This window comes from Nelumbo lutea, chromosome 4 (assembly GCF_056320005.1).
Source record: "Nelumbo lutea isolate HS-2025 chromosome 4, American lotus-T2T, whole genome shotgun sequence".
Taxonomy (NCBI): Eukaryota; Viridiplantae; Streptophyta; class Magnoliopsida; order Proteales; family Nelumbonaceae; genus Nelumbo; species Nelumbo lutea.
Genome location: NC_142687.1, coordinates 88,340,978 through 88,366,371, shown reverse-complemented (window position 1 = coordinate 88,366,371; position 25,394 = coordinate 88,340,978). Strand labels below are relative to the sequence as shown.

At 37.4% G+C, this 25,394-nt stretch overlaps 3 protein-coding genes across 5 annotated transcripts; 1 reads left to right on the top strand and 2 right to left on the bottom strand.

The window, feature by feature from the left end:
- Positions 1–474: 474 nt before the first annotated feature.
- LOC148861627 (uncharacterized) lies at positions 475–942 on the bottom strand. The gene has a single exon (XM_088985059.1). The coding sequence runs from the start codon at positions 940–942 to the stop codon at positions 475–477; it is 468 nt and encodes a 155-aa protein (XP_088841185.1).
- Positions 943–7,328: 6,386 nt separating this feature from the next.
- Positions 7,329–14,698, top strand: LOC148861626 (putative nucleolar protein 5-2). 3 transcript variants are annotated; one of them, XM_088982984.1, is made up of 9 exons: positions 7,329–7,529; positions 8,061–8,155; positions 8,258–8,299; positions 9,576–9,755; positions 9,858–10,022; positions 10,984–11,184; positions 13,226–13,723; positions 13,811–13,945; positions 14,053–14,698. In XM_088982984.1, exons 2-9 carry the CDS (start codon positions 8,078–8,080, stop codon positions 14,506–14,508), a joined length of 1,755 nt encoding a protein of 584 aa, XP_088839110.1. In that variant the 5' UTR covers positions 7,329–7,529; positions 8,061–8,077; the 3' UTR covers positions 14,509–14,698. The 3 variants fall into 3 exon arrangements, with proteins under 3 accessions (XP_088839110.1, XP_088839112.1, XP_088839113.1); XM_088982986.1 differs by having other exon boundaries at positions 7,458–7,634; XM_088982987.1 differs by lacking the exon at positions 7,329–7,529 and adding an exon at positions 7,555–7,893.
- A 2,897-nt stretch (positions 14,699–17,595) lies between these two features.
- Positions 17,596–25,062, bottom strand: LOC148861625 (uncharacterized). The gene is made up of 9 exons (XM_088986614.1): positions 24,805–25,062; positions 24,460–24,572; positions 24,140–24,312; positions 20,414–20,507; positions 19,175–19,285; positions 18,969–19,058; positions 18,722–18,807; positions 18,514–18,578; positions 17,596–18,144 (listed from the first exon to the last, which is right to left on the bottom strand). Exons 1-9 carry the CDS (start codon positions 24,995–24,997, stop codon positions 18,035–18,037), a joined length of 1,035 nt encoding a protein of 344 aa, XP_088842740.1. The 5' UTR covers positions 24,998–25,062; the 3' UTR covers positions 17,596–18,034.
- Positions 25,063–25,394: the final 332 nt, after the last annotated feature.

Below are 25,394 nucleotides of genomic sequence, written 5' to 3'. Positions count from 1 at the left end.
CTGACCTCCTCATCGACTACTGTCTATCCTCCACCACTCCGGGGCAAGGTTGGGTTTTCTTTGTCTAATTAACCTGACTAAAGGGTCCACATTTAGTTTGTGAGTAATCACACTAGGGTCAATGCCAGGCATTTCTTCTGCAGACCAAGTGAAAACATCTAAATTATTAAGTAAAAAACTCACCAGTTGTGATCGAAGCGGTTCGCTTATCATATCGTCAATCTGGAGGGTCTTCGTTGGCTCGGCTTTGGAAACTGGTACATGGATTGTTTCCTCCATCGGGGCAGCTCACTCCTCCGTGTAGTCAGATGGTTGCTCCAGTTCAACGTCATACACCAACTTTGCCTTACCCTTCAGTGTAGCCACACAACACTTGCAAGACTTGAGTTCGTCACCTTGTATTACCCTTACTCCCTAGCTCGTCGGAAACTTCATTGCTAAATAGTAAGCTGACACTATCGCTCGCAAGACGTGCTAGATGGGCTGACCTATAATCGCGTTATAGAGGGATGGAGTTGTGACCACCAGGAACGTGTGCTCGAATCTCACTAAGTTTGGCCACGTCCCTATCGCAACTAGTATTGTGACCCAGCTAAGAGGTCTGACCTCTTCACCGCTAAACCCCACCAGGGGTGTATCCACTAGCTTCAAGTCGCTCTGCTTCAACTGCAACTTGTCGAAGGTCCCCTTGAATAGGATGTCAGCCAAACTTCTGGAGTCCACCAAGATCCGCTTTACCTCGAAATCATTAATGACGTGCTTCATAATAAGAGCATCGTCATGTGGATACTGTATCCCACGTGCATCGTCCTCAGTGAAGTAAATGGGTTCTTCCACCCGAGGTCGCTTTGGTGGGTTCTCTGCTTCCTGCTCCAATTCCCTAACCGATGTCTTCCCTGTTGCTGTAGTACACTCTACAACAACGGACCCACTAGTAATCATATTGATCACCCCACGGATCGGTCTTTATTCTGGTGGCTGCTGCCGACGTGGCTGATCATTCTGCCTGCTTGACTCTGGAGCATCCCTCCTCTAATCAGTTTGTCGGTCCCCTTGTTCCCTCCCCTCGCGTAAGATATATTTCTTCAGATACCCACGGTGAATGAGCTCCTCGATTTCGTCATGGAGGTTCCGACAATTCTTAGTACTATGCCCGATGTCGCGATGAAAATGACAATAAACACTCAGGTTTCTGGTTGCCGAATCTCCCCGCAACCTGGGTGGCCACTTGACGAAGCAAGAATCCTTAACCGCCATCAGGATCTCTCCTCGCTTTGCATTGAGGGGGTGTAGGACTTTCTTTCCACAGGAGGGGTTCTAGATCGCCGGCCTGACCTGTAGCTCTGAGAAGGGGACTTACTTCTCTGGCAAGGTGACTTGCTCTTCTTTCTCCTATGCTTGATGCTGCTTGTTCCTTCTTCTTATCTCTTTCTCTTCTCGCCTTGTTGGCTTTCTGTTTTTGGGCCGAGAGCTTCTTCTGTGCTCATGAACCTCTCAACTATCGCAAGGAATTCTGTGATGTTCTTCGGACGATTTACTCCAAGATACCATGCGAACTCATTGTGCTTCACTCCCTTCTGCGCTGCAATGAGGCACATAGCTGGATTAAGCCCTAGAATCTGCAAACACTCTTCATTGAAGTGCTTGTTGTAGCTTCTAATTGACTCGTTCTCCCCCTGGACCACATTTAGAAGGCTCTCTTATGACTTTGGGCACTTCTTATCAATGATGAAATGGGCAGTGAATGATGACCATTCAACTATTGAAATAGATAGCTTCAATCAGAGTCAGATTAAAATCCAAAATATATATATATATATAAAAAGCTTCCAACATGACTCAAACCCAGGTACACAAGTCACTTAGCACTAAACTGCATATGCGCTTTTAACCATCAAGCCAAGCTATATTTAACGATAATAAATGAAATAAAAATAGTTTTATTTAGTTTTATTAACTTTAATATCTACATAAAACACACTCATTTTGAACAACTCTGATTACAAATTAAAAAGAACAATATTTAAAATTATCATTTTATAAATCAATGAAATAAATAATTTATCAAATACACGTTTATATCAAAAAATGATTTTAAATTTCAAGAAATTTAAATAGTAAAATAATTATTTTAATACTTAAAGTTTATAAATTTGCACATGATATGTATCTTAAAGTTTTTATAAATTATTAATTAATATTTTAATTTGCATTAAATAAAAATTCTGATTTCTTATTTATAAAAATAAAATTATTATTTTCAAAATATTAGAAAATATAATATGAATTGAATCTATCAAATCCACTAATCTACGTTTATATCAAAAAAATATTTTTTTTTATTTTAAAAGCTTACAAAATAAAATATAAATAATGGAATAATTAGTTTAGTAATTAAAATTTATGAATTTTCATATGATATGTAACTTTGAAAATTAATAAATTTGATATATTTTAAGTTGGGATTATATTTTTATAAATTATTAATTAACATTTTAATTTATATTTTATAATAACATATTTATTGTTCACAAAAGTGAAAATATTGTTTTCCAAAAATTTGAGAATTATTATTTTTAGTTGACATTGTTGTTAATGTTAAAAATATAAATAGTAAAATAGAAACAAATGATACAATAATTCAAATAGATTAGTTGCATATGTTTTGTGCCTTAGACTTTAATAAAAAAATAAAACAATAATGACTTTGTGCAGGTATTAAATTGTAAAAATCTGTATAATGTGTCTTGGACTCTTGACTGATGCATTATCAATAAAATTGTATGATGTATATGCATCCCGCTATATTAGTTGTAATATATTTCTTCATATATACCATTAAAATATACAATTTCTATGTATTTATACATTATTTGTAGGTATTTTGATAGTAAACTTAATGTTAATAATATATTTATGGGATTTATATTTATTTTCCTAATGTATCCAAGTGTTTTCATATTTTTTGTTTGTATCCATGTGTTTCCAAAGTGTATCTGTATCCGTATCCATATCCATATCTGTATCCGTATTTGTATTTGTATCTATATCCAAGTTGTCTGATATAATACCCGATACTGATATTTTGATCCTTGGATAACGACAGATTTAGAAGGTGTATTCAGCTTGATTGCAGTGGAAGATGGGGAGTGGTTTGGGGCATGCCTGAGCGAAGATAGGAATAGTAAGGGTATTTTAGGAATTATTATCAGTCACGTTATGTCACATGTGAACAAAGTGTGATGGAAAGTTAATGGCAAGGGAGGCTTTAGACAATTATTAGAAGTAGGGGTACTTTAAGACAATATGTAAACAGTAAGGGTAGAGTTAAACAATTAGCAATCATAAGGGTAGTTTAAGAAATTTGCCCTAAAAAAATCATATTATAACCTTTAGGCTTCGGGTTCGGGCTTAGGCCTCATGCTTTTATGAGGGCTAGGCTTGGGTCGGGCTTGAATATTTTACGTTGACAATAGGAAAAAGTCTGGCTTGACCCATGAACAGGTCTACTCATCACCCCTTTGAAAAGAAATTAGATTGTTGTTGAAATAAGTGTTTAAAATGAAATAAGGCCTCTAATGGGGGCACAAGGCGATGATTCAATGCCAAAAAAAAGGTATATACTATTAATTTCCTCAAAACTCACGGTATAATATTCCAAATTAATATACTTTTCTAAATTTAATTTATACTATACCAAAAAGGTATTAACGTTACCAACCGAAGGTTGGCTCGTTGGTATATTAGATGGTTTGTTCCAGCATTGACGTAGAATTGAATATTGCAACCAACACTTTGGAGAAAAAGGGGTCAAGGGAAAGTCATTAATCGTGCATGACACCAAATAAAAAAAGGGCAAATTTCTTAAACTATCCCTACTATCTAACTAATTGACTAATTATACCCTTACTATTTAATTATTGTCTTAGAGTACCCTTAAGTTTTTTGACAATTGACTAAAACCTCCCCAACCGTTAACTTTCCATCACACTTGGTCATATAAGGCATCAAGTGACCAATATTTTTAAAAAAATCCAAAAATACCTTTTCGAATCTCTCTCTCTCTCTCCTCACCTAATGAAGCCAAAGATATGAGAGTTCAGATCTCAGACTCTTTTAGACTCATGCCACTCCTTTGGCATTGTTTGAAGCTCATTAGAATTTGACGCTTGAGACCTAAACCTCAGTCCAAAGTCCAAACCCCCCTTTCCAATCTGCACACTGTAACCCAGAACCTCCTTTCTTATTTTCGAGAACTTAGTTGGTCGGAACTGCACATTGTCGTGACCACCCCTTTCCAATCTTAGAATTTGACATCGACGCGGTCTACATGAACTAGAAGAGTTAATTGAATATTAACCAAACCAAGAAATTAAAATTAAGTAATCAAGTGAATGAGTGCATAGTGCAAATCAGAGGATGATGGAAATGCTATTGGTTTGGCGTCTGACCAACTCGAGGCAGAGATCCGATGAATCCATTATAGAGTCCTTGAACAAAAGCCTATTCGTTATGAAATTCAAAGAAAAAATTAGGGTAAATTACAAAGACCCCCAGTACTTTGTTTTGCTACAAAGACCCCCCCCATACTATGACTATGAGACAAGGACCCCCCCTTTACCGTTAAGTCAGATGACAGAATGTGTTAAATTACCAAAAATACCCCACCAAACTTTTTCTATTTTCTTTTTTGCCCTTTTTCTCTTAAAACCTATTTAACCTATTGTTTTCCCTTTCTTCTCTTCTTTTCCCCTCCCTCACCGTCCTCTCTACCTTTCAATTCCAACAAGAAAATAACACCCAAAAGAAGTATCTCCGATGAAGAGGTAAAACGATAACTTTGGCAAGAAATCTCTAATGAAAGAGTGGAAGGAAACACACCACCTCCTTAGGAAAACAGAAGGTCGTATTCAAAGAAATAAGAAAAGGAAATACATTCTTGAAAGGCTTCGTCGAATCTTTCAAGGGAGACCCAGCAAAGAAGTTAAGTCAGGTTGCAGAGTTCTAGCTTAAAGAAAAGAAATTTCCAAAGCCCTGTATGCAGTTTTTTCACCCCTTGGTGTTCCTTACTGAATGTTTTCCGATGTAATCGAATCTCACTGCAACCTCTAAAGTCTAAAACAACCACGATCTAATTAAAAGAGAGCTCGCTGCCTTTTTTCAGGAATTGTTTACCCGGTAGTAAAGCAATCTCAGTACAAAGTCGACGAATCCTCGTAGAACATAGTCCTTATAGAACCCCCTGAAAGCATCCACCTTTTGACCAAGACCTGTCATTTCGTCTAAATATCCTTCGACTTCACACATTTGAAGGTCGAAGGCAATCGTCCATCTCCACAGACACACACACAAAAGGAGGTTTCACACTTGAAGGCTGAAGCTTCACCGCCGACTAGAGAACATAAGAAATTTAAAGAAACCTCCCAACATTTCATCTTTCATCGATGCTTGTTGATCATGAAAATTTACGGAACAAAGCTAAGATGAAATCTATGCCACACTGAGTTTCATTCTTATATGTTTCTTCAGATCTGAAGAAAAACTTTTTATCTTCTACTCTCCTCCTCTTCCTTTAGATTCTCAACTCTGCATGCGTTGTGCCAGAGGAATGGTGCAAATGCCATCGGTCAACTCTGTCTTTTCACCAGCAGCTTCGCTACCATTCCATACGGCTCCTCTTCAGAAGTGGCAGTCACCGAAGAAGCGTGATCATGAAAGATGATGTAGTCGACACTCACAACAATGTTATCCACGACTTTGGAAGTCTACCGCGTTGCTATTCGTGTATCATGAGGTCGGGGAAGATGAACAATATTTTTTCTTGGAATAGTTATTAGGGTAATATGGGAATTAAAAAATATTTCAACGGAAAGCAAACGGAAGGGGGTCTTTGTCTCGCAATCATAGTACAGGAGGGGTCTTTGTCACAGAACCCATAATATAGGGGGGTCTTTATAATTTACCCAAAATTTGAGAAAAAGAAATAAATAAATAATGGATGAATGAAAAAAAAAATTGAGGTAATTGGTGGTGGTGGTGGAATTGTTGAGAGGCTTATGATGACAGAGAATCGTTGAGAGGTAATGGGCTATAGAAGCGCTATGAAATTCAAAGAATGGGTTGATGTTCTTCCATGATGAAGGCTTTTTTCTTTCTTTTCCGTGTCGGATCTAGCCGGAGATGCCTGAGGAGGAGAAGGTTATGTCAGAGATTATCTTGCCAATAAAAACAAATGAGGAGATAGCAGAGCCTCCGTCGATCATTACTATTGCAGAATCTCCCTCTCTAGTTACTATGCAACTGGACTGTTCTATGGCAATGGAGCTCAGTGCAAGTTTGCGAAGTTACAGTGGTTCGACTGGGGGCATTGTTTCTCGGGTAAGGTATGTTGGAGGCCTAAGAGGGAAGGTCTCCTCTCTCATCTCTGCCAACCGCCTCTTCCTGTACTCTTCAAGGAATCATTTCAAGATTAGGATCGTCTTCAAGCTCATCTTCACTCTTGTGCTAAAGGTCGTCGGCGATAGAAATCGAGGACCTTTGCAACAACCAAAATCGTCGTCGACAATGGAAAGCTCATGTTCACCTCGCGCTAAAGCTCCTCTTCACTCTTGCACTAAAGGTCGTTGGCGACAGAAAGAGGGAGACGGAGAGAAGAAAGAAACCAAACAAAACTCCTTGGTTAGTTCCAAACTGGACACATACACAAACGCACACACACAGAACTAGGCTTGCGAGCATTTACTTGGTTTTAATTTGCTCCAATGCTCTATACCCTCCCAATCTCGACGTAGTGGCAGAGCAGCGACACTCCCTTCTCCTCTCTAACCTCTGCAGTCCCGGAAGTCCCTATGGTTTCGGTTTCTTGTTTCTTCCAATCTCCTTTTTCCCTTCTGGTGAGAGGAGATCCGAGACTACTGTTGTCCAATCTACATTCCAGTAGTTCTGATATGCAGTTTTGACGATTTCGACTTCATGTTTCTTCCGATTTGCTTTTCCCATCTAGTGAGAGGAGATTTAAGATTATTATTGTCCGATCTACAGTTCCGCGCGGTTCCAACTTCCTGTTCATTATAAGAATCAAAAGACAATTTGTTTAAACATGCAACTGCTTTCGGTAATCGTAAATTTCTGCAATGTAAGAGCAGGGAAAGACCTAGGCATCGAAGGTAAATCGAGGAAGATAAAGAGTGAAACGGACATTTTAACAATAATGGTAATTTTCTGATAGTGTTAAATAATATGATATACTTTGTCAATTAACTAAATCATAAGAATAGTTTTAAAAAATTAAAAAAATGTATATATTAAAATTGGACTTTATAAAATATAATCTAATGTATGATACCATTTCGGTACGGTGTCATAGTCGGACTCTATACCGCACATAATTCATACAGCAACCCTAACGTTCAACGAAGTCCATGCTTTAAACCAATAAACCCTACTAAAGCCCATTTCTTTCTTTATCACTGTCACTGCATGTACGGTTGACTCGTGTTCCTCTATCAAGCACCAAGAGACAACAACAGGTGAATGTTTGCTCCTTGCTGTTTAGGGTTCCTCTGCAAGTTTACATTACGCGCCCAGAACATCCATCTCCTACCTTAATCAACTCATCCCGTAATAAATTTCAGGTCTATAGCTTCCTTCCTTCAAATCATAGTCTCTCCGCCAAATACGTTTTTTAAACTTCTTTTTTTTCCCCCCCGGAAGAGTGATTCTGCCATTCTAATCTTCTGCTCTCGAACTAATAAATCCCTTAACCCGAAAACCTCAAACCCCACTTCTCGAAACCTTCAAATCCGTTGAAAACCAGTAAACCGAAAACTATGGATTCCTTCAGCCCCAAACTTCCATCTTCTTCCCTTGTTTTCATTTGTTGTGCTCTGAGAAGTATATCTTCTGCTTCCTTCTGTTGGCATGTTCTATGGTTTACTACGAACTATAGAGATCATAAAGGCGATATTTTCTTTACAAGAAAGAGTTAGGACTAGTATATTTGGTAGCTTGTTGTTCGTCAATTAACTAACATCAGGTGTTTGTGCTGATTTGTTCTTTAGGTGACTGAGTGTTGAAAATGCTCTTGTTGTTTGAGACTCCTGCGGGCTTTGCTCTGTTCAAAGTATTAGATGAAGGGAAGCTCTCTAAAGTCGAAGTAATACATGTCTTCCCTGATCTTTATCTGTATATGGTTGGTTGTTTACGTTTGATAAGGTAAGGTCCAGGGATTCCTAATTATGCTCAGTCTGGATTGCAGGACTTGTGGAAGGAGTTTTCAACTTCAGAATCTGCTAGAAAGGTAATGCTTATCCTTTTCTTCTCTCTTCCTCCCGAACGTTGCAACTGAGAAATCAGAAATCCTGTCCGTCGTCGTCGTCCTCCTCTTTTATGTTTATATGTGATTAACATTGAGTAATGGCGTGCGATTAACAGTCTTTATTGTAATTATTATGAACAAACAACCATTTTTTTTTATCACGGAGGAGGGATTTTATAGGAATGCGCCAATGTTATATGTGTTTGCAACATTACATTCTCTCTCCTGGCTGTCACATGGCTATGAGGAGTGCGGCTTCTACTTAATATTGGATATCATGTTACCTTGTTCATCACATTCTCTCTCCTGGACCACCCTTTCCCCTTTTAAATAAAACAGAAGTAAGAATAACTCTGTTCATCAACATTTCAGAATGAACTATCAAACACCATGGTCTTCAACTTCTGCTAAAAGTGGAAGTCTCTCTATGGAGATTAGGAAGCACCATTTTTTCTATCATTTTCCAACTAAATGCAGTTCAATCCCTTGCAACTGAAGTAAAAAGTTGACCTAATTTTGCTTACTAGGCTACTTTAAGGTAGAATATACGATTAAGTGGGTGTACAAACGGTTTCTTCAAATAGTCTGCTTTAAGATTCTTTGAAACAAACTGACTTACCTGCGACACTAGAAGTATTTGGCTTAACATTAGATGGAATTATTTCTTCTGCACGGTTGACTTTCTCCTCTGCCCCAACTTTTGGACTGTTTTTGTTTTGATGGAAAGAATAAAAAACTTTTTTGCAGCCTTACACCCTAAAATTATATGGAGCAACAGGTTGTTTTCATTCCCCTTCTGTATAACAAAATGTAGTCCTAGTAAGTTAAAAAAAAGGCTTCAGTGCAAACCTTTATTTGAACCTATCCCACGAAAAAGCTTTTGTTCGAAACTGCATACACTGGTTTGTTTTGTTTTTACATGTGAAAACTGGTTATCCCATTTTCTCATTGCACTATCATAGCCCTGTTGTACAACTGCTAGTTTCTTAGACTGCAAGTTAACTCATTTAATTGGAAATCCTGTTTTTGGTTCCTCGATCATGTCAAATCTTACCTGTAGGAGATTTGAATGCTGGCACTTTTAGGCCCCAGTAAGGTATCTATATAATGAACTGTGGGGTGCTAGATACAATACTATGCTTTTTGAATTGCTTCGTTTTTGTTGTGGCCTGCATGTTTTCAATGTTGATATTAGGTTTTGTGTGCCATGTTTCTGCTTAGATTTCTTCTCAACTATATGATTTTACATCACCTTCAGGTAGTGAAGCTGAAAGCTTTTTCCAAATTTGAGAACACTTCTGAAGCTTTGTCAGCAGCAACCTTGCTGATTGATAGCAAGCCTAGCAAGGCTCTTCGCAAGTTCTTGCGTGCTCGTTGTGATGGGGAAACACTAGCAGTGGCAGACTCAAAATTTGGAAATGCAATAAAGGAAAAATTGGTATGTTAAGCCCTGAACTGAATAATATAAACTCATAGATTCCAAATTAGTATTTACTGCCTTCATCATCCCATACTAATTGGAATCCATAATTTCTTGCAGAAAATAGAATGTGTGCACAACAATGCTGTGATGGAGCTGATGAGGGGTGTGAGAAGTCAGTTGACTGAACTAATATCTGGTCTAGCAGTCCAAGATTTGGCTCCAATGAGCTTGGGCTTATCTCACAGCTTGTCTAGATACAAGCTAAAATTTAGCCCTGATAAGGTTGTTTTAATTTCAAGTCTATCATTTTTCTTTTTTACCTTGTTGTTTGTAATGCACTCGTGTTCAACTGTGAAAACCTTACTTCTGATTGAATGAATTAAGAAATATGTCTGCTTCATTGTGTGGTTTTCTGATGTATATTACTTTGTACACATACACATATTCAAGATAGTAGTAGCCCATGGTTGCTAGTGTTAGATATGCTGGTCAAAAGATGAACTCTGATGGGATGATCCTAATAGATCACTCTATCAGCTGAACAAATATGGTGATTGGTGAATGATTCCAGAATATTTTGACTCTACCTATTATTCGTAAGTACTTCTGCTGCACCATCATCTGGTTAGGATGAGTTTTCATAGACAATGTCTTGGTTTTACTCCTCAGTTTGGATCCTGATCCTCTTAAGGTTTGGGCAGCAGAAAGGATGACATTCTTCATGCCTTGATACATTAATTTCCAACAACTTTGTTCTATTAGGCCCATTAAGTTTGAGTACTTGTATGCTCATAAAAAAAGAAGGTTTGATTGTCTTTGCAAGTTCTTCAGTTTGGTATTGATGGCTATCATTTTGTTTCCCTTGCTAGTAAAACTTGTACTTGCCTTGCCCCCAACTACATGGAGTCGGCTACATAAATCCTGTTTCACCAATCTGTTTACTCTGCTGTTAAATTATTAGTGCTTAAATTATTTCTTACTATATCCATTTCCTTTTTTGGTCTACCTGTCTCTCTCTCTCTCTCTCTCTCTCTCTCTCTCTCTGGATGCTTCATTCCAGCTTTTGATATCCAGCATCTTGCAATATGGCTAGTAGATCACATGTTAAATGTTTATGAAAAGAAATATGGGCTTTTCTTTTCAAGGTTTTGTTTCTTAAGATTGAATTTATCTTTGTTGTTCTCTAACTAACCATTGGGTTGATGTTAATGCATTAACTTGCAGTTTTCTTGGCTCTCTTCAGGTGGATACAATGATTATTCAGGCAATCGGTTTGTTGGATGATCTTGACAAAGAGCTTAACACTTACGCAATGAGAGTCCGGGAATGGTATGGTTGGCATTTTCCAGAACTTGCAAAGATTGTACAAGACAATATCCTCTATGCAAAGGCAGTGAAACTTATGGGAAATCGTTCAAATGCTGGAAAACTTGATTTCTCTGAGGTAGAACTCTGTTCACTTATCCTTCCATGTGTCTTAAAAGTAATATTGAAAGGTTGTTATCTTAATGCCATATAGGTAACACATATTCATACTCAGTGGGATTTGTTACTTGATGGCATAGTTATCAAGGTGACTAGGTGCCCTTGGCTGGGCACCTTGCCCAAACGCCTTGACTTTTAGCAACTAGGCGCTCTTCTAGGTGACTAGATGCCCACCTAGGCGACAAAAATGACAAGGTGGGCATCTTTTATAATATCATTTATATTGTTGTATCACATTAATGTATGTTTTAATACGTTGTATTATATGCTATATATATATATCAATTATACTTTGGTTTAATGTTTTACTATTGAAATTTAAAAGACCAAAGGGTTTTGAGGAGAGAAAAAGAAAGAAAAAAGAAGGATGAAAGAAAGAATAGAATTATAAAGAGTTTTTTTTTTCTATTCTCTCTCTCTAATTAAATAAAATAGAAACTCCATCCTTGTTTTTTATATTTTACTTTCCATCTTGAATATTTATCATATATAGTTAATAACCTTTTTAGCTGCTAATTGATATGAAATTGCTCTAGTAAAACTTATTATTGTAGTATTATTTTTGAAAATAATGAAGTTAATATATGTAAAAGATTTTTTATCTTTTAGATGTGATGATTTCCACATTTTTAGAGGAAATTTAATGTTCTTAATAAAGAGAATTGCTATTTTTTTTACATAATATACATGCTGAATGGTATATAAAATTAGGGAACTAACCAAAAGTTAGTTTTTTATATTATAAAATTTTTATCACCTGGGTGACTAGGCACCCTAGTGTCACCCAGAATCACCTAGACGCCTTGAAAACTATGCTTGATGGGTTCCACCAAACAAACTCCTAATTAAAAATCCATCAGCAATTATATGTTGATTGTGTGTGATGAACATAGTTTTCAAGGCACCAAGGCAAGGCTAGGCCACAGGGGGGGGGTGCCTAGTCACCTAGGTGATGGATTTTTTTAAGTAAAAACATGTATCCTAGGGTAGTGCCCTAGGTTCCATAATCATATAGCCTTAATAAATATCTATACTTCTCGTAAGAAAAGTATAAACTTCATGTTAAAGTATAGAAAATCAACATATTCTGACATATTCATGAGAAGAAAAAGAAGAAAGAAAAGAAAATTAAAAAAATATAGGGGCTGAACCCCTCTTTCTGTTATAGGAAAGAAGAAAATAGAAGGTGGAAGAAGAAGAAATTAGCATATAAACACACAAAATTTAGTAAAGAAAAAGAAGAAAATGTGTTGATTGGACAACACTTTATGTTCTTCCTTATTGGTTCTGGTTTTGAAGTCTTCGAGGGTTCAATACAGCATTTAGCAATGTTTGTGTTGATTAAACCCTAACAAATAAGAAAATAATAAAAAAGAAATTAGTATATAAACACAAAATGAATTTAAAAATATCTATTTTATAATTATAATGTCAAAAGATTAAAAATACAAAAGTTTTTTATAACACACTAGAAAACTTCTTGGCGATTAGGTGAGGTGAGCCTCCAGGGGCGCCTTGTCGCCTTGACAACTATGGTGATGAATGGTGTCTTATATTAAAAGGACAAGGGAATAAGAAAGGCACTGGGGCCTGGGGGGAGGGGTTACGTAGAGCGGAGAGGCAGAACCCCCAGTCCAAATGGTTTGTGATTCATTCATACACTGATTGTACAGGGTATTTGCAGTATATGTTTTATTCTCAGTTGTAGACAAATTAGAAACCCTAAGAAATGTAATTCAGTGATCTCTATATAAACTTGTTTGTTCACTAAGGTTGAATTAAGAATAGTTCATTTCACAAGGATCTTACATGGACATGGGCACACAAGCCCCAAACCATGTAAATTCTGTGTTATTCTCTGGTCCATTTGCATTCTTTTTTTTTTCAATTCTTATTTCCTTGCATGACAATGTGGTTGGAGATTGATTTCTACTGTAAAGAGATTACCTTTGAAAATAATGATGTCTATGAATAACATGCTGTATTTTTGGTATGCATAGATACTACCAGAAGAGGTCGAGACAGAACTGAAAGAGGCAGCAGTCATTTCCATGGGAACTGAAGTCAGTGACCTAGATCTGATGAATATCAGGGACCTATGTGATCAAGTGTTGGCTCTTTCAGAGTATAGAGCTCAACTATATGACTACTTGAAAAGCAGAATGAATGCCATTGCCCCTAATTTGACTGCTCTTGTTGGGGAGCTTGTTGGTGCTCGTCTTATTGCACATGGAGGAAGCTTGTTGAATCTTGCAAAGCAACCTGGAAGCACTGTCCAGATCCTTGGTGCAGAGAAAGCCCTCTTTAGAGCTTTGAAAACCAAACATGCTACCCCCAAATATGGACTTATCTTCCATGCATCCTTGATTGGCCAGGCAGCTCCAAAGCTCAAGGGGAAAATTTCTCGGTCACTTGCAGCTAAGACTGCATTAGCCATTCGATATGATGCTCTGGGAGATGGTCAAGATAACTCTATGGGGCTAGAGAATCGAGCCAAGGTAATATGGAAACACAAGTCTCTTCTCTAAGCTAACTTCCTTTTTTTTCCCTTGGATGTTGCCTTTTCATGTTAACTCTTTTTGTAGCTTGAGGCTCGGTTGAGGAATCTTGAGGGCAGAGAATTGAGCCGTTCAGCTGGATCAACTAAAGGCAAACCGAAGATAGAGTTCTATGACAAAGATCGGAAGAAGGGTGCAGGGGCACTGATAACTCCTGCTAAGGTGTGACCTCCCCCCACCACACACACACACTCACTCACATATCCTGCTTTTTCTTTCAGTAAATTCTATAGTGATATTTGATGACTGACTCTTGTTTCCATGTTTAGACTTATAATACTTCCGCTGATTCAATACTTGGACGGACTACTGAACCAGTCATTGAGAAGGCGGAGAAACAGGATGAAGACACTAGTCCAAAGAAGAGGAAGCATGGAGAAGCACCACTATCTCAGGCCCAAGAAGCAGTTGAAGGGGTACCAGTTACAGGTGATAAGAAGAAGGAAAAGAAAAAAAAGAACAAAAAGAAGACTGATGCTGAGGACATTGATCTACAAAATAACAAGGATAGTGGTGTGGAACCCGAAAGGGAAGAGGCAGAAACTAAAAAGAAAAAGAAAAAGAAGGCTGAAGCTGAGAGTGCTGAAATTCAAAATGAGGGGCAAGATGTTGAACCAGAGGCAGAAGGAAAAAAGAAGAAAAAGAAGAGAAAACATGAAGAAACTGATGAAGAAGAAACTAAGATGCAAAGCAAGAAGAAAGAGAAAAAGAAGAATGATGGGTGAACCTTATGACAAGCAGGAGGCCTACATTATGAAAAATCGATATTTTAGGTACTATTTTTTGGTTTGTAAAGTTATTTAATCAATATCCATTTTTAGGTACTATTTTGAAGACTGGACCAGACCTGATACAAACAACGTTTTTGGCCGTTTTTTATTTTTTAGGTTATAACGGACTGCCGTTTGAACTGGATGATTAGACTGTTTGACTCGGTAACCAGTCCCTAGAACAGTTCTGTCTGATCCGATAAGCAAGATTAATCAACAATAAGATGATGATGGGGCATATTATGAATGAATAACTGAAATGTGGCACAATTTTTGTTTCGTTCTGTGTGATTCAAGACACGGTATCATTAAGCACCACAGAGGAGAAATACCGGAAAAGTGATTTTCACAGAAATCAATGTAAAAAGTTGCGTCCACCTTTTACCTGTATCAATCAATCACACGAGAAATTGCCAACTGATGGTAGCTCAGTCGGTAGGTTCTCTGATTGGGGGGAGGGGGGTGAAGGGAAAGGGATGGACTACCCCTGTTGTATAGTCTCATGAAGCAAAAGAAAAAAAAAAAATCAATCAATCAAGAAATTGCTTAAAACACCTATATAACATGGAGATTGCAATTTCTCTTGAAAAAACGGCTACAATTCTATAATCCAACCCACTAATAACTGTTGGTTAACGATGCATCTATGATAGTTCTGGCAAAGTGTTGATAGGTCATGGGGATTAGAACAGAATTAGGTTCCTAGAAGAAGAAGATTAAGATCAGTTCTTTTGCTGCGTGGTAACTGGTAAAAGGCCAAACGCATTTGCTTGCACCTGTGGGTGAGTCTTAATGGTTGTATCTTGCCCCATATAAATGAAAAAAAAAAAGAAACCAACACCGTTACAGATCAAACTCTCCTCACCCTCAAGACAAAAACGCCTTTTCACCATGGAAATATTTCATCTAGTCAAATGTTTAATGAATATCATCATCATCATCAATTCATCTTAGTAATAATAATAAGAGGTTTAATACAAAAGAAGAAGAAGAGCTTCACTTAGAGTAAAAGACCAAATTATGGGCGTTTCAGTAACACCATCTTTCATGGACGACAACTCTGCGTCGTGACTGAGACACACAAATGACCAAGAGCATGACGGCAAGGATAACTGCCAACAGAAATCCTTTGATGTCCAAACCACCATCTTCTGATTCCTCCCAGCAACAGGTCTTCCCCATCACCAGCACCAAACAACAGCAATAGCAGCAGCAGCAGAAGCAATCACCCTTTGGCTTGTTTTCCTCTCCAAGCTGTGGTAGAGGAAATGGAAGAAGAGATGAAAATGTTATTTTCTGGACATTGGTTTCAAATCTTTTCTTCTTTACTTTTTAGATTGCTTTTGCATACACACATCTACCGAGCTCAAACAAGGCATTTATTTTGGTAAAGCAAGATTCCATTGATTTGGTAAGAAGTCTCTTTAAAGCGTGGGCCTAGTTGTTGTTTGTTCTGGATTAACTACCAGACGCACCATGAATCCACTCAACCCAGGACACTGCAATTGATGTGAGATCTGGGCCCATCAATGTTGACAGTAGATAAGAATTCTAATCACCAACCAAACTCTGGAAATAGTTCACCAAATTCTTCTTCTGTGGTATCAGATCCGATTGTTCTCCAAACCGAGCATGGTAAGTAAAATGAGGCCACTGCTTTCCTAGAGGAACATGAATTAGGGGTTTTTATAGTTCAGTCCACCCCTAGGGTGGAGTTAGGATTTCTAGGGGTGGATTGGATTCTGCCTGTGGATTGATGTCAAATTCACGGGCAGGATGTGATTTATAGGGGGGGACTACTAATAGACTAGGAGGGGGCTGCAATTCAGATTTCTGAGGTGGATTGCAGTCCACTTATCCTAATAAATTATCTGTTGTCTGGAAGTCCCAATATCAAATCCAATGTAGATGACTGGATGAATAATTATATAAGTGGTTATGACATTATGTAGTGGGCAAGTTCAAATTAGCCCCCCACAAGATTGTCCCTCACAACGTCCCACAGCACATCCCTTCCGTGTACAAGGAACATCTTCCAATGATGACATCATCATTTCTGAGATTATCATTGGGAAATGTTTCCAATACACAGTGGGGATGTGTTGTGGGACGTTGTGGGGGGCTGATTTGGTCTCGTAATGGACATAATATCATCATCATCCAAGCCTTATCCCAACTATATGGCAGCTAATGTATTTGACACTACATGACCCATTAGCGCTTGGTACCATTGTCATTCATTCATGAAACGTTTAGGGTTGATCAATAGAAATTGGTGTGAAAAATCAGAGAAGTCTTGGGCTGATTAATATGAATTGCTGTTTTTACCTGAAATGTGAATTTCAACTCTGAACGGTTGCTGTTTTTACCTGGAATGCCAATTTCAACTCTAAACCAGAATGATCAGTCCCTTACATGATTTTTTTTTTTTTTTGGATTGAAGTGACTCCTCTCATGTGATGTGACTTCATGGAGCCAAACATAAATTGGGTTTTGTGGACGTTAAGAAGCCCAAACCCAATATTGGATGAACCAAAACCACCCCAATAGTGTCGGCAATGAAAGTATTATGCCACTCTTTTCCAATCCAGTCTATAGGATACAACCTATCTGCCTTCCATGATTTCAACTTTTTCGTGATCGGCTTCAGTCAGCGCAAGGCCCGTTCAAACAGTCTTTACAGCCTTGCATCGGAAACATCTCCGTACTTATGCACATGGAGAGATATTCCCAATGCAAGGCCATAAAGTCTGTTCGAAGCCGAGTGGATTACATGCATATCCTACATTCATATCATACTTGAAATACAAGGGAGAAGGGACACTCGTATTGCCACATGGCACAATTCCTATAGTTTGAGTGGCAAAATGGATGGAATCCTTTGCTCTTGCCAAATGCTAACATGAAGAGAAGTTACCCAGAAAGATGATGCGACCTCTGTATCGGACATTAGACACATTTGATACATAGTTTCATTAGAATGAACCATGGTTATGAAGTCACACCCACCCTCACATTCCAAACCACCATACATCAATAAAATTGATACCCTGAAAGTCACGCCATGTCATTGCCAAAGATTGATAAAACATGCACAGATCCCAGAAACATACTACATATAATCCCAAGAATCTGATATATTGATTTCACAGTGGCGCATTCACAGCAATGGAAAGCTTGGGCATGTCCAAGGATAGAGAGCTCAGGTCCCATCAGAAAATGAATTCACCAAAAGGTTCCAAGAACGAGTCTTGATGGAATTCGAGCATTTTTATATTAACTTGCATACATCTTGAGCTTGTTTGACCTTTCTGTGTACAAATAAATGATTTAGATCTGTAATGCAGCAGAGAGAATTGCAAGACAATAAAATAATATCTTTAAAATGGTCTTCCATAGACCATAGGGTCTCAATGCAACCAAACCTATTCCTTTGCTTCTTGATTGAAAGAAATCTTGAAAATAAAGAAAGAAACTGCAGTTATTCTTGTAGTCCAAGAAATTGAGCAAAGCTTGGATATTTTGGTTCCCATCCAATTTCTGCACGAGTTTTTGAGTTATTTAACCTCTTTCCTAAAGGATCATTATTGCCTGCAACACAAGAAATTAAAGCCCTGGCCTTCAGTCTGTTGGAAAATAAAGTGAAAAGAAAAAAGACTTTCAAACCTATGTTCACAAGATTTTGAATAAAAAGAAAAATTAAAATTTTGGACAGCTATTATTAACTGGGCAAAACTCTTATACAAGGTCAAGTATAAAGCTCAGGACCTCAGGTGGACCTAGAGAATGAACACATGGCCAACCTAGAGGGCCCTCTGATGGATGAGTTAGATCAGCCACGGCATTTATTCAGATGACACAAATAGGTGTGGGGTTGTGCAGGGAAGCTTCCTACTTAGAAACCTTTTTCCTATTCTAAAATTTAGGATATTTCCATCTAAACTTCAGTTAGGTACTTGCCTGTAAAACCCTCAAATTTTTTGCTGAACTTCCCACTTTTGATCACCAAATCCATTATTTCCTGCCTGCAAAGAGGAGGTATGGCAGCAGGTCTCAGATAAAAAACAGATAAAGAAAATTGATCCTGCTTCTCTTGTTTCTAAGTTGTATCTGAAATTGGCATGGTAAGAACTAAAAAGGCAGTTCAAAGGCAGCCTAGCCACAAGACCTGGATAAAGGATGATTGTCACAGCCCAAGAAGATCCGACCACGGAATTTCTTCTTTAAAATTGCAATTGAAAGGGATGCTGCATCCTGCCATGCAAGTTACAAGTCAGATATGTAAATTATGACAAATTTGTCATTCTGGAAGCTCATAAACAATGGAAGTTTCAAGGATTATATATAAAATTCAGTATAGTAGCCATAATTCATTAACTAGAAGAAGAAAGAAGAGTAAGGATGATGATAATAACCTCATAATGAATAAGATTGAGAATGTGATCTGGACGAACTTCTACACTCCCTTTCTCCAGCCAATAAACATGGGCACCTTTATCTGCTTTGTATAAACAGTCGAGGAAACACTAACTAGTTCACAGTAAATATTAAACTTTCACCATTCATCCATGCAAGATCCAGATAGAAATGAAGGCTAATGGTTGGCACAAGGTAAGGATATGTAAAGTGCAGATAGTCTAAGAACACAACCACCAATCTCCAGTGCCACACTTTCTGCTTTTAAAAGGACATCTGTCCGAGGGCTTCTTCCTATGGGAACTACTGGAGAGTCCTGCATAACCATTTGAGTATAACTTAAACCACCACCATACACAGTATCTGAAATACTTTTTTTTCCAAGGAAAAAAAATGAGCATATTTTTTTCAGGTTATCTAATTTATTGATATTATAGGAAAAAGTTCTCTAAACAGGTCATCCAGATGTTTCTTTTAATTAGTAAATGATGAGAATTTTATTAAAATATTAAATGCTAATAGTACAAGAAATTAAAAAGTACTCTTCAGAAGTTGAGGCAGTCTCCAAAACTTGTCCATCCAAAATACACAAAAGTCCACTGCAGTCTACCCCAGAAGGGCAGAGCCCAAATTCAAATCAACCTAATTTGCTCCCTCTCTTGCAAATGCATTTACTAAATGTTTGCTGATCTTCCAATCCACTTGAATGAGGTGTTTCTTATAAGGTCAAGTTTATCAATGGCATCGGAATCTCTCAGAAAATACCATAACCCACCTAGCAAAGAAAAAAAAAAAAGATAAAAACATAAAAGAACAAAAATAAGCATGCTTGTATGTACATGCAGTTAACAAATAGCAACTATGGTTGCCTTTGTTGCCTTGTTTTGGTCTTCATTAGTATAGTTATTTACTTTTTACTCTTCCACCAAATAAACATGAAGAATTACATATTTTCATCTTTAAGTAAGCACACCGGTTTCACAAACTGGAAAATAGAGATATACTCAAGTATTCATAAATCATAACAAATGGTTAGAGAAACCAGAGAAACATCTTTCAATTAAAAAGACTTGAATTAGCAGTCAATTCAAGTCAATAAGCAATTTAATCCCCATATTAATTGTCACAGGCCAAAGCATTTATTACTAAAAAGTATCTGAAGAAAAAACATACTATTATGAATCTACTAAAAAAGTACTTCACTTCCCCCTATCTTTATCATGCAAATAGAAACTTGTAAAGAACTTTTTTTTGTGAACTAGGTCATGCTGGTCTGAAATCAAGTATCAGTGCTTAACTGCCAAATGGGTGATGCATTAGCTTTAAAATCCCTAGGGCATTTTAAAGACTATGGTGCAAAACCACTTTATCAAGTGCAAAGAGGACGTAACACAAAAATAAATATTGTTACCAGTTAAACAATTTGTTATATTAGATGTAACACCTCATCACAAGATCCATTGTCATAGCAATCATATGGGGCGCTACTTGATGTAAATAGGAAAGAACCTTTGCCATTCCAGTTTGATGCAGCCAACCTGCACATTGTTTCATACACCAAATTAATGCTGAAATATGATAAAAATAAGGCGGAGAAATGACATGTGCACTAGTGTCATAGAGTCATGAATCAACCACCAGCATATGACTGCAATTCTTGTAATCTCATCTTAGAAACATTCCTAATAACAACTTAAGCATCATTTTTAAGTTCTAGAATAATGAGAATCAAGACAAAAGATGCAGTGAGTGTTCATAGGCTAGATGAAAGGAAGTATCTGTTAAAAGAAAACTGTTATTACCGTCACATGCTATTGACTGTTAGAAAGGTGATCAATCTCTTTCATATGCAAGTGCTTTGTGAGAACACTATCATATTCATCAAAGATTTTTTATGCAAGAGACAAATATCCAAAATAAGAAACCACTTTCTAACCTAAGATAAGAAAACTAAAAATTACTAAGAATAGTAAATACGTATTTACTATAAATATGAAGAATACTAGTACCTCCCTCCACCCAGTCCCATTTCACCTGTAGATTTTGTATTCAACTCCACAATCCTCACCCAGAACAGATTAGGAAATCAATTGGAGATGAAAAGAAAAAGTTTTATCCCCCTTTAGAAGCCTCAAACACCTTCCTAATACCCCAAAAGCCCCTCCCACCAAGATTATCTTCTCTGAGAGAGCAGGTAGAAGGAAGAGAAGAGGTTGTTGCTCCCTCCAGAGACCTCCAAAAAACCTGGGACTTGAACCGTCCTCTTCAGAAAACACCTAGAAACCCAAAAAACCTGGAGCACCACTTCCTAGATCAAAATTGAAGAGTCCTACTGCAATCAAGATTCTTCCCCTTTCTCCAGTTCTTCTTGATTTTGGTGATAAACCCTAGACCTACTACAAGGGATTGTAGATCCACCAAAAAAAATCCAAAAACTGGGTTATCTTGAAGTCCTCGATCAGCTCTTTAACTCATCATGCAGTCGGCTGATCTAGATCTGCATGATGGAATAACTCAAAAAAATTCCTAAAGTTGCTCTGATACCAAGTAGAAAGTGTAAAAGACCTGATCTGATTTGAAATCTGTGATAGAAAGAAGAAAAAGAAAAGACTGTGCAGATAAGAGAAGAAGAGAGAGGTTGAAGAGAATGGGGAGAAGCCAAAAAAAAAAATCAGATCTGGCCACCCCTTTCATTATCTTATATACTCATAAATAAAATTGAATACAATGACAAGTATACCCTTACTACTAAAAACATAAGTGAACACTCTTACTAAACATAAACTAATGGGCCTTGGGCTCAATAGTTCTCTAACTAAACTTTATAAATAAAACAAATGTTATCAGCTCAATCCCAACAGTTTTTTACTCGAAACAGTAAATTTCTAGAATAATGAAGTATACCCTTACTACTAAAAACATAAGTGAACACTCTTACTAAACATAAACTAATGGGCCTTGGGCTCAATAGTTCTCTAACTAAACTTTATAAATAAAACAAATGTTATCAGCTCAATCTCAACAGTTTTTTACTCGAAACAGTAAATTTCTAGAATAATGACTAGAGTTAGTCAATCTTATGATCTCCCAAGAGACAGTAAGAGCTTTAAATAAACAATAGAGATTGATCCATAATAAAAGGCTGAAGAAAAGAGTTACAATTTTAAAAATACCACTGACCACCCTCATTAAAGGAAACTTGAAATATCTCCTAAATACCTATCTCATCAATGTACTTAAGGGAGCCACCTTTTTGTTTTGACATGCCCTAGGGGTGGTTGTGGTTATGGATCCCACAGATGAGATTCTTGTAAGGATAAATCTTGGCTTTCAGATTGAGAATTCAAGTGGAATGGCCATTTATCTAGTGCAGTCCATGCTGTTTTATAAGGATATAAGTCTCATACAAATAACCTTCAGTAAGACTTCCTAACTGTGATAATTATATAGTTAATGATAGGTGTTAGAAGCCCAAGCCCAGCTTGATCTCTCAGTAGCAAGCCTACACCATATCAGGCTCTGGATACCCTGGATGATCCCAGGTTCATGCAAGTATATAAGAGTAAGCTATGTCAAGTCTCATGACATTTTGTTGTAACTGTTGAATGGAATCTTGATGATGTAGCCTATAAAAGGCTCCTAGCAAAAGAGAAATAACAAAAATTCCCATTCAGATCAAACTACTTAACTCTCTCTCTCTCTCTAACATAAAACATGTTCTTATGTTATAAAAAAATATGTTCTAAGGCCATTTACTAAACAGTTTCTCTATCCCCAGCACCTCTACAGCTCTACATATCTGGTCCACTGGCCCCAAGTCTGAAGGTAGGCACAAAATAGTGCTATCTATGCAACCTTGGGCCATGAGACCGACCTATATGGCAGGTTTTCCCACCAGTAGCAGGGCAGCTGCTGCAGCACTTACATAAAAAATGAAGAACCTATTAGCTGTTCTAGATTTGATAATAGGCATTTGTCCAGCATGGATCTTTTTATAAGGAGAACACCACTAACCAAAGTAGTTTAGCAAAATTTAATTAGAATGGGTACATACAAGTTTAGGGATCCAAGTTAAAAAGTATTCTCTTCTGTTCCAGTTGGATTTAATGACCATAGTGAAAGTTATTTTCTGGCAATTGGATGGTTGAAAGAGCAATCCTGGAGCAACAATCTAATAGACGGCCTTCTAGATTAGCCATAGATGTGTTGTGAATGTATATCACAATGCCACTTATGAATAATACCAACTGAACTTCTTCAACTCTTAATTATTTTTAAAAGAAAATAGTGAGAAAATGCTCTCTTCTCACCAAAATACTCCCTGGAAAATGATGAGAAGCATGGGCTAAATTATGCGTTAACAGGAATCCAAGAAAATTTACCCACACAGCCACAACAAATGTAACACCATGAAGAGTAACTCTAGTGTCAAGTGAAGGCATAGTGTCATTGATGAGGTGGAATTCCCAGTTCGCATGGATAAAATAGTATGGTGAAACAAGATTCCTTGTGCTGACCAAACAGCTGAAACAAGGTATAATAATCATGATGAAAATGATTTATAGTAATATCTGGTCACACCTTTCATCCTTTCTCTTTTGCAGCAAGTAATAGAGCAAAAAATGAAGCAAAGAATGACCTCATAAAGACTATACACAACCTAGATATGTTATGCTAGCAGAATCTAGCAGTTGAAAAATAAGATGGTATTGACTTTTCAGTCGCAACAAAAGGAATTTATTCAAGCCATTTCCTTATGCCCTTTCATGGTATACACCATTGAGTTCAACCATCAAATTCAGATAGACAATTGCTTGAGAAGACATCTACCTGAATCATGAAAGTCCTCATGTAGCCTAATGGAATTAATAAGGACCCTGGTTTGGCAAGTTGGTTGTCTAGGCATCATTTATGCAATTGCAGTGCTTTAATTACCTTGGTGTTCAGACAAATACTAGGAACTAGGTATTTGGCAATTGCTTAAATCAAACGATTATAAAGAAAACAAACAGCAGAAGTAAAGATGCATCTACATGTATTCATGAATAAAGAATGTGAGTGTGTGTTTGTTTGTGTCTCTGAGCAACTATGCTTTAAAAAAGGGTTATGAGCATAATGTTTTAGATTTGTTCGAATGTAAAACAAGGAACAAAATTAAGTGTACAGGCACCTGACATCACCAGGGTAGTCCACAGTCCGGGAAGGAGGAGCACAGAAAATTACATAGGGAAACTGCTGAGTTGCTCTTGTTACCCTTAAAGATGGATCTATCCCAAGTTTAATCAATTCATCATGGTGATCCGTGGTCATCGTCTGTCCAAAAATTTGGCAACCTGGATGTTCCTGTTAAAAAAAGAAATTAAGGACCTAGTATGCATCTGGATGACTGAACCTATCCCATTTCGTCCTAATTTCTAACTTCAGATTCAAATTCAATACATCAGGTAAGAGAAAGTCAAGTTGTGTCTCAAAATTTCTCTTAATAAATACCTTCCTCCACTGCTCTGCCACCATGCGCCCAAGTACGCCTGGTCCAACAATCAGCAAATCATTTTCCCCCACCAAACCGGGAGACGAATCCTCCAGTCCTTCTTGTGATGCACCTACGTCAATCAGTAACTTTAATTAGTGCACCTCTCCTAAAAAGAAACTTTCAGAGTAATCCCATCACAGAGACACCCAAGATATTATAACAAATACGAATCAATTCCACACACCACACAACAATTTCAAGTTAATAGATCATTTTATGAAAAAAAAAATCAATTAACCAGTGACAATATGCCACTATTAAGACAATAATTAGAGAGAGAGAGAGAGAGATAAAGTACTGACCAACTGTAGATGATGCAGAGACCTGGAGCGGTGACGCCATTCGTAATTTGGGTCTGGGTGTGAAGTAAAGGTTTCGGAAGAGCAGAAACGAAGCTCTCGGGAGAATTAAGCTAAGAGCAGGTAAAGAGCTAAGCTCTGAGAGGCATGGTGAACGAGAAACCTTGGTAGTAGTACAACAAGCGATGGTTCCCATTGAATTGAATTGAAAATAAGTAGATAACAGAGAGGCAAGGCAAAGCTACAGCTCCAAGGATTGGGTTTGTAATTTGTTATTTCGGTATCGGGTTTAATTCTGACATGTCGCTGACTTTTCGGACACGACGAATCCACGTCAGCGCGACAGAGCAGTAGATCTTACGATTGGTAGGACAAGATTCTCTTTGTTCTGGTTTGTGATTTGCTGAAACCTCCTCCCTCACAAGTTTTTAACTATTACTGAAATCTCTCTCCTGAAGTTTGATAATTGTAATTTAACTGAACTTTTCGATGCAATTATAATTAAACCCCATTTGTTAGAACTTAGAATCTTATAGCGTGTCAATTGTACTGGATTTGGTCCAATCCGATCCGGTCTAATGTGAGTCCATTAT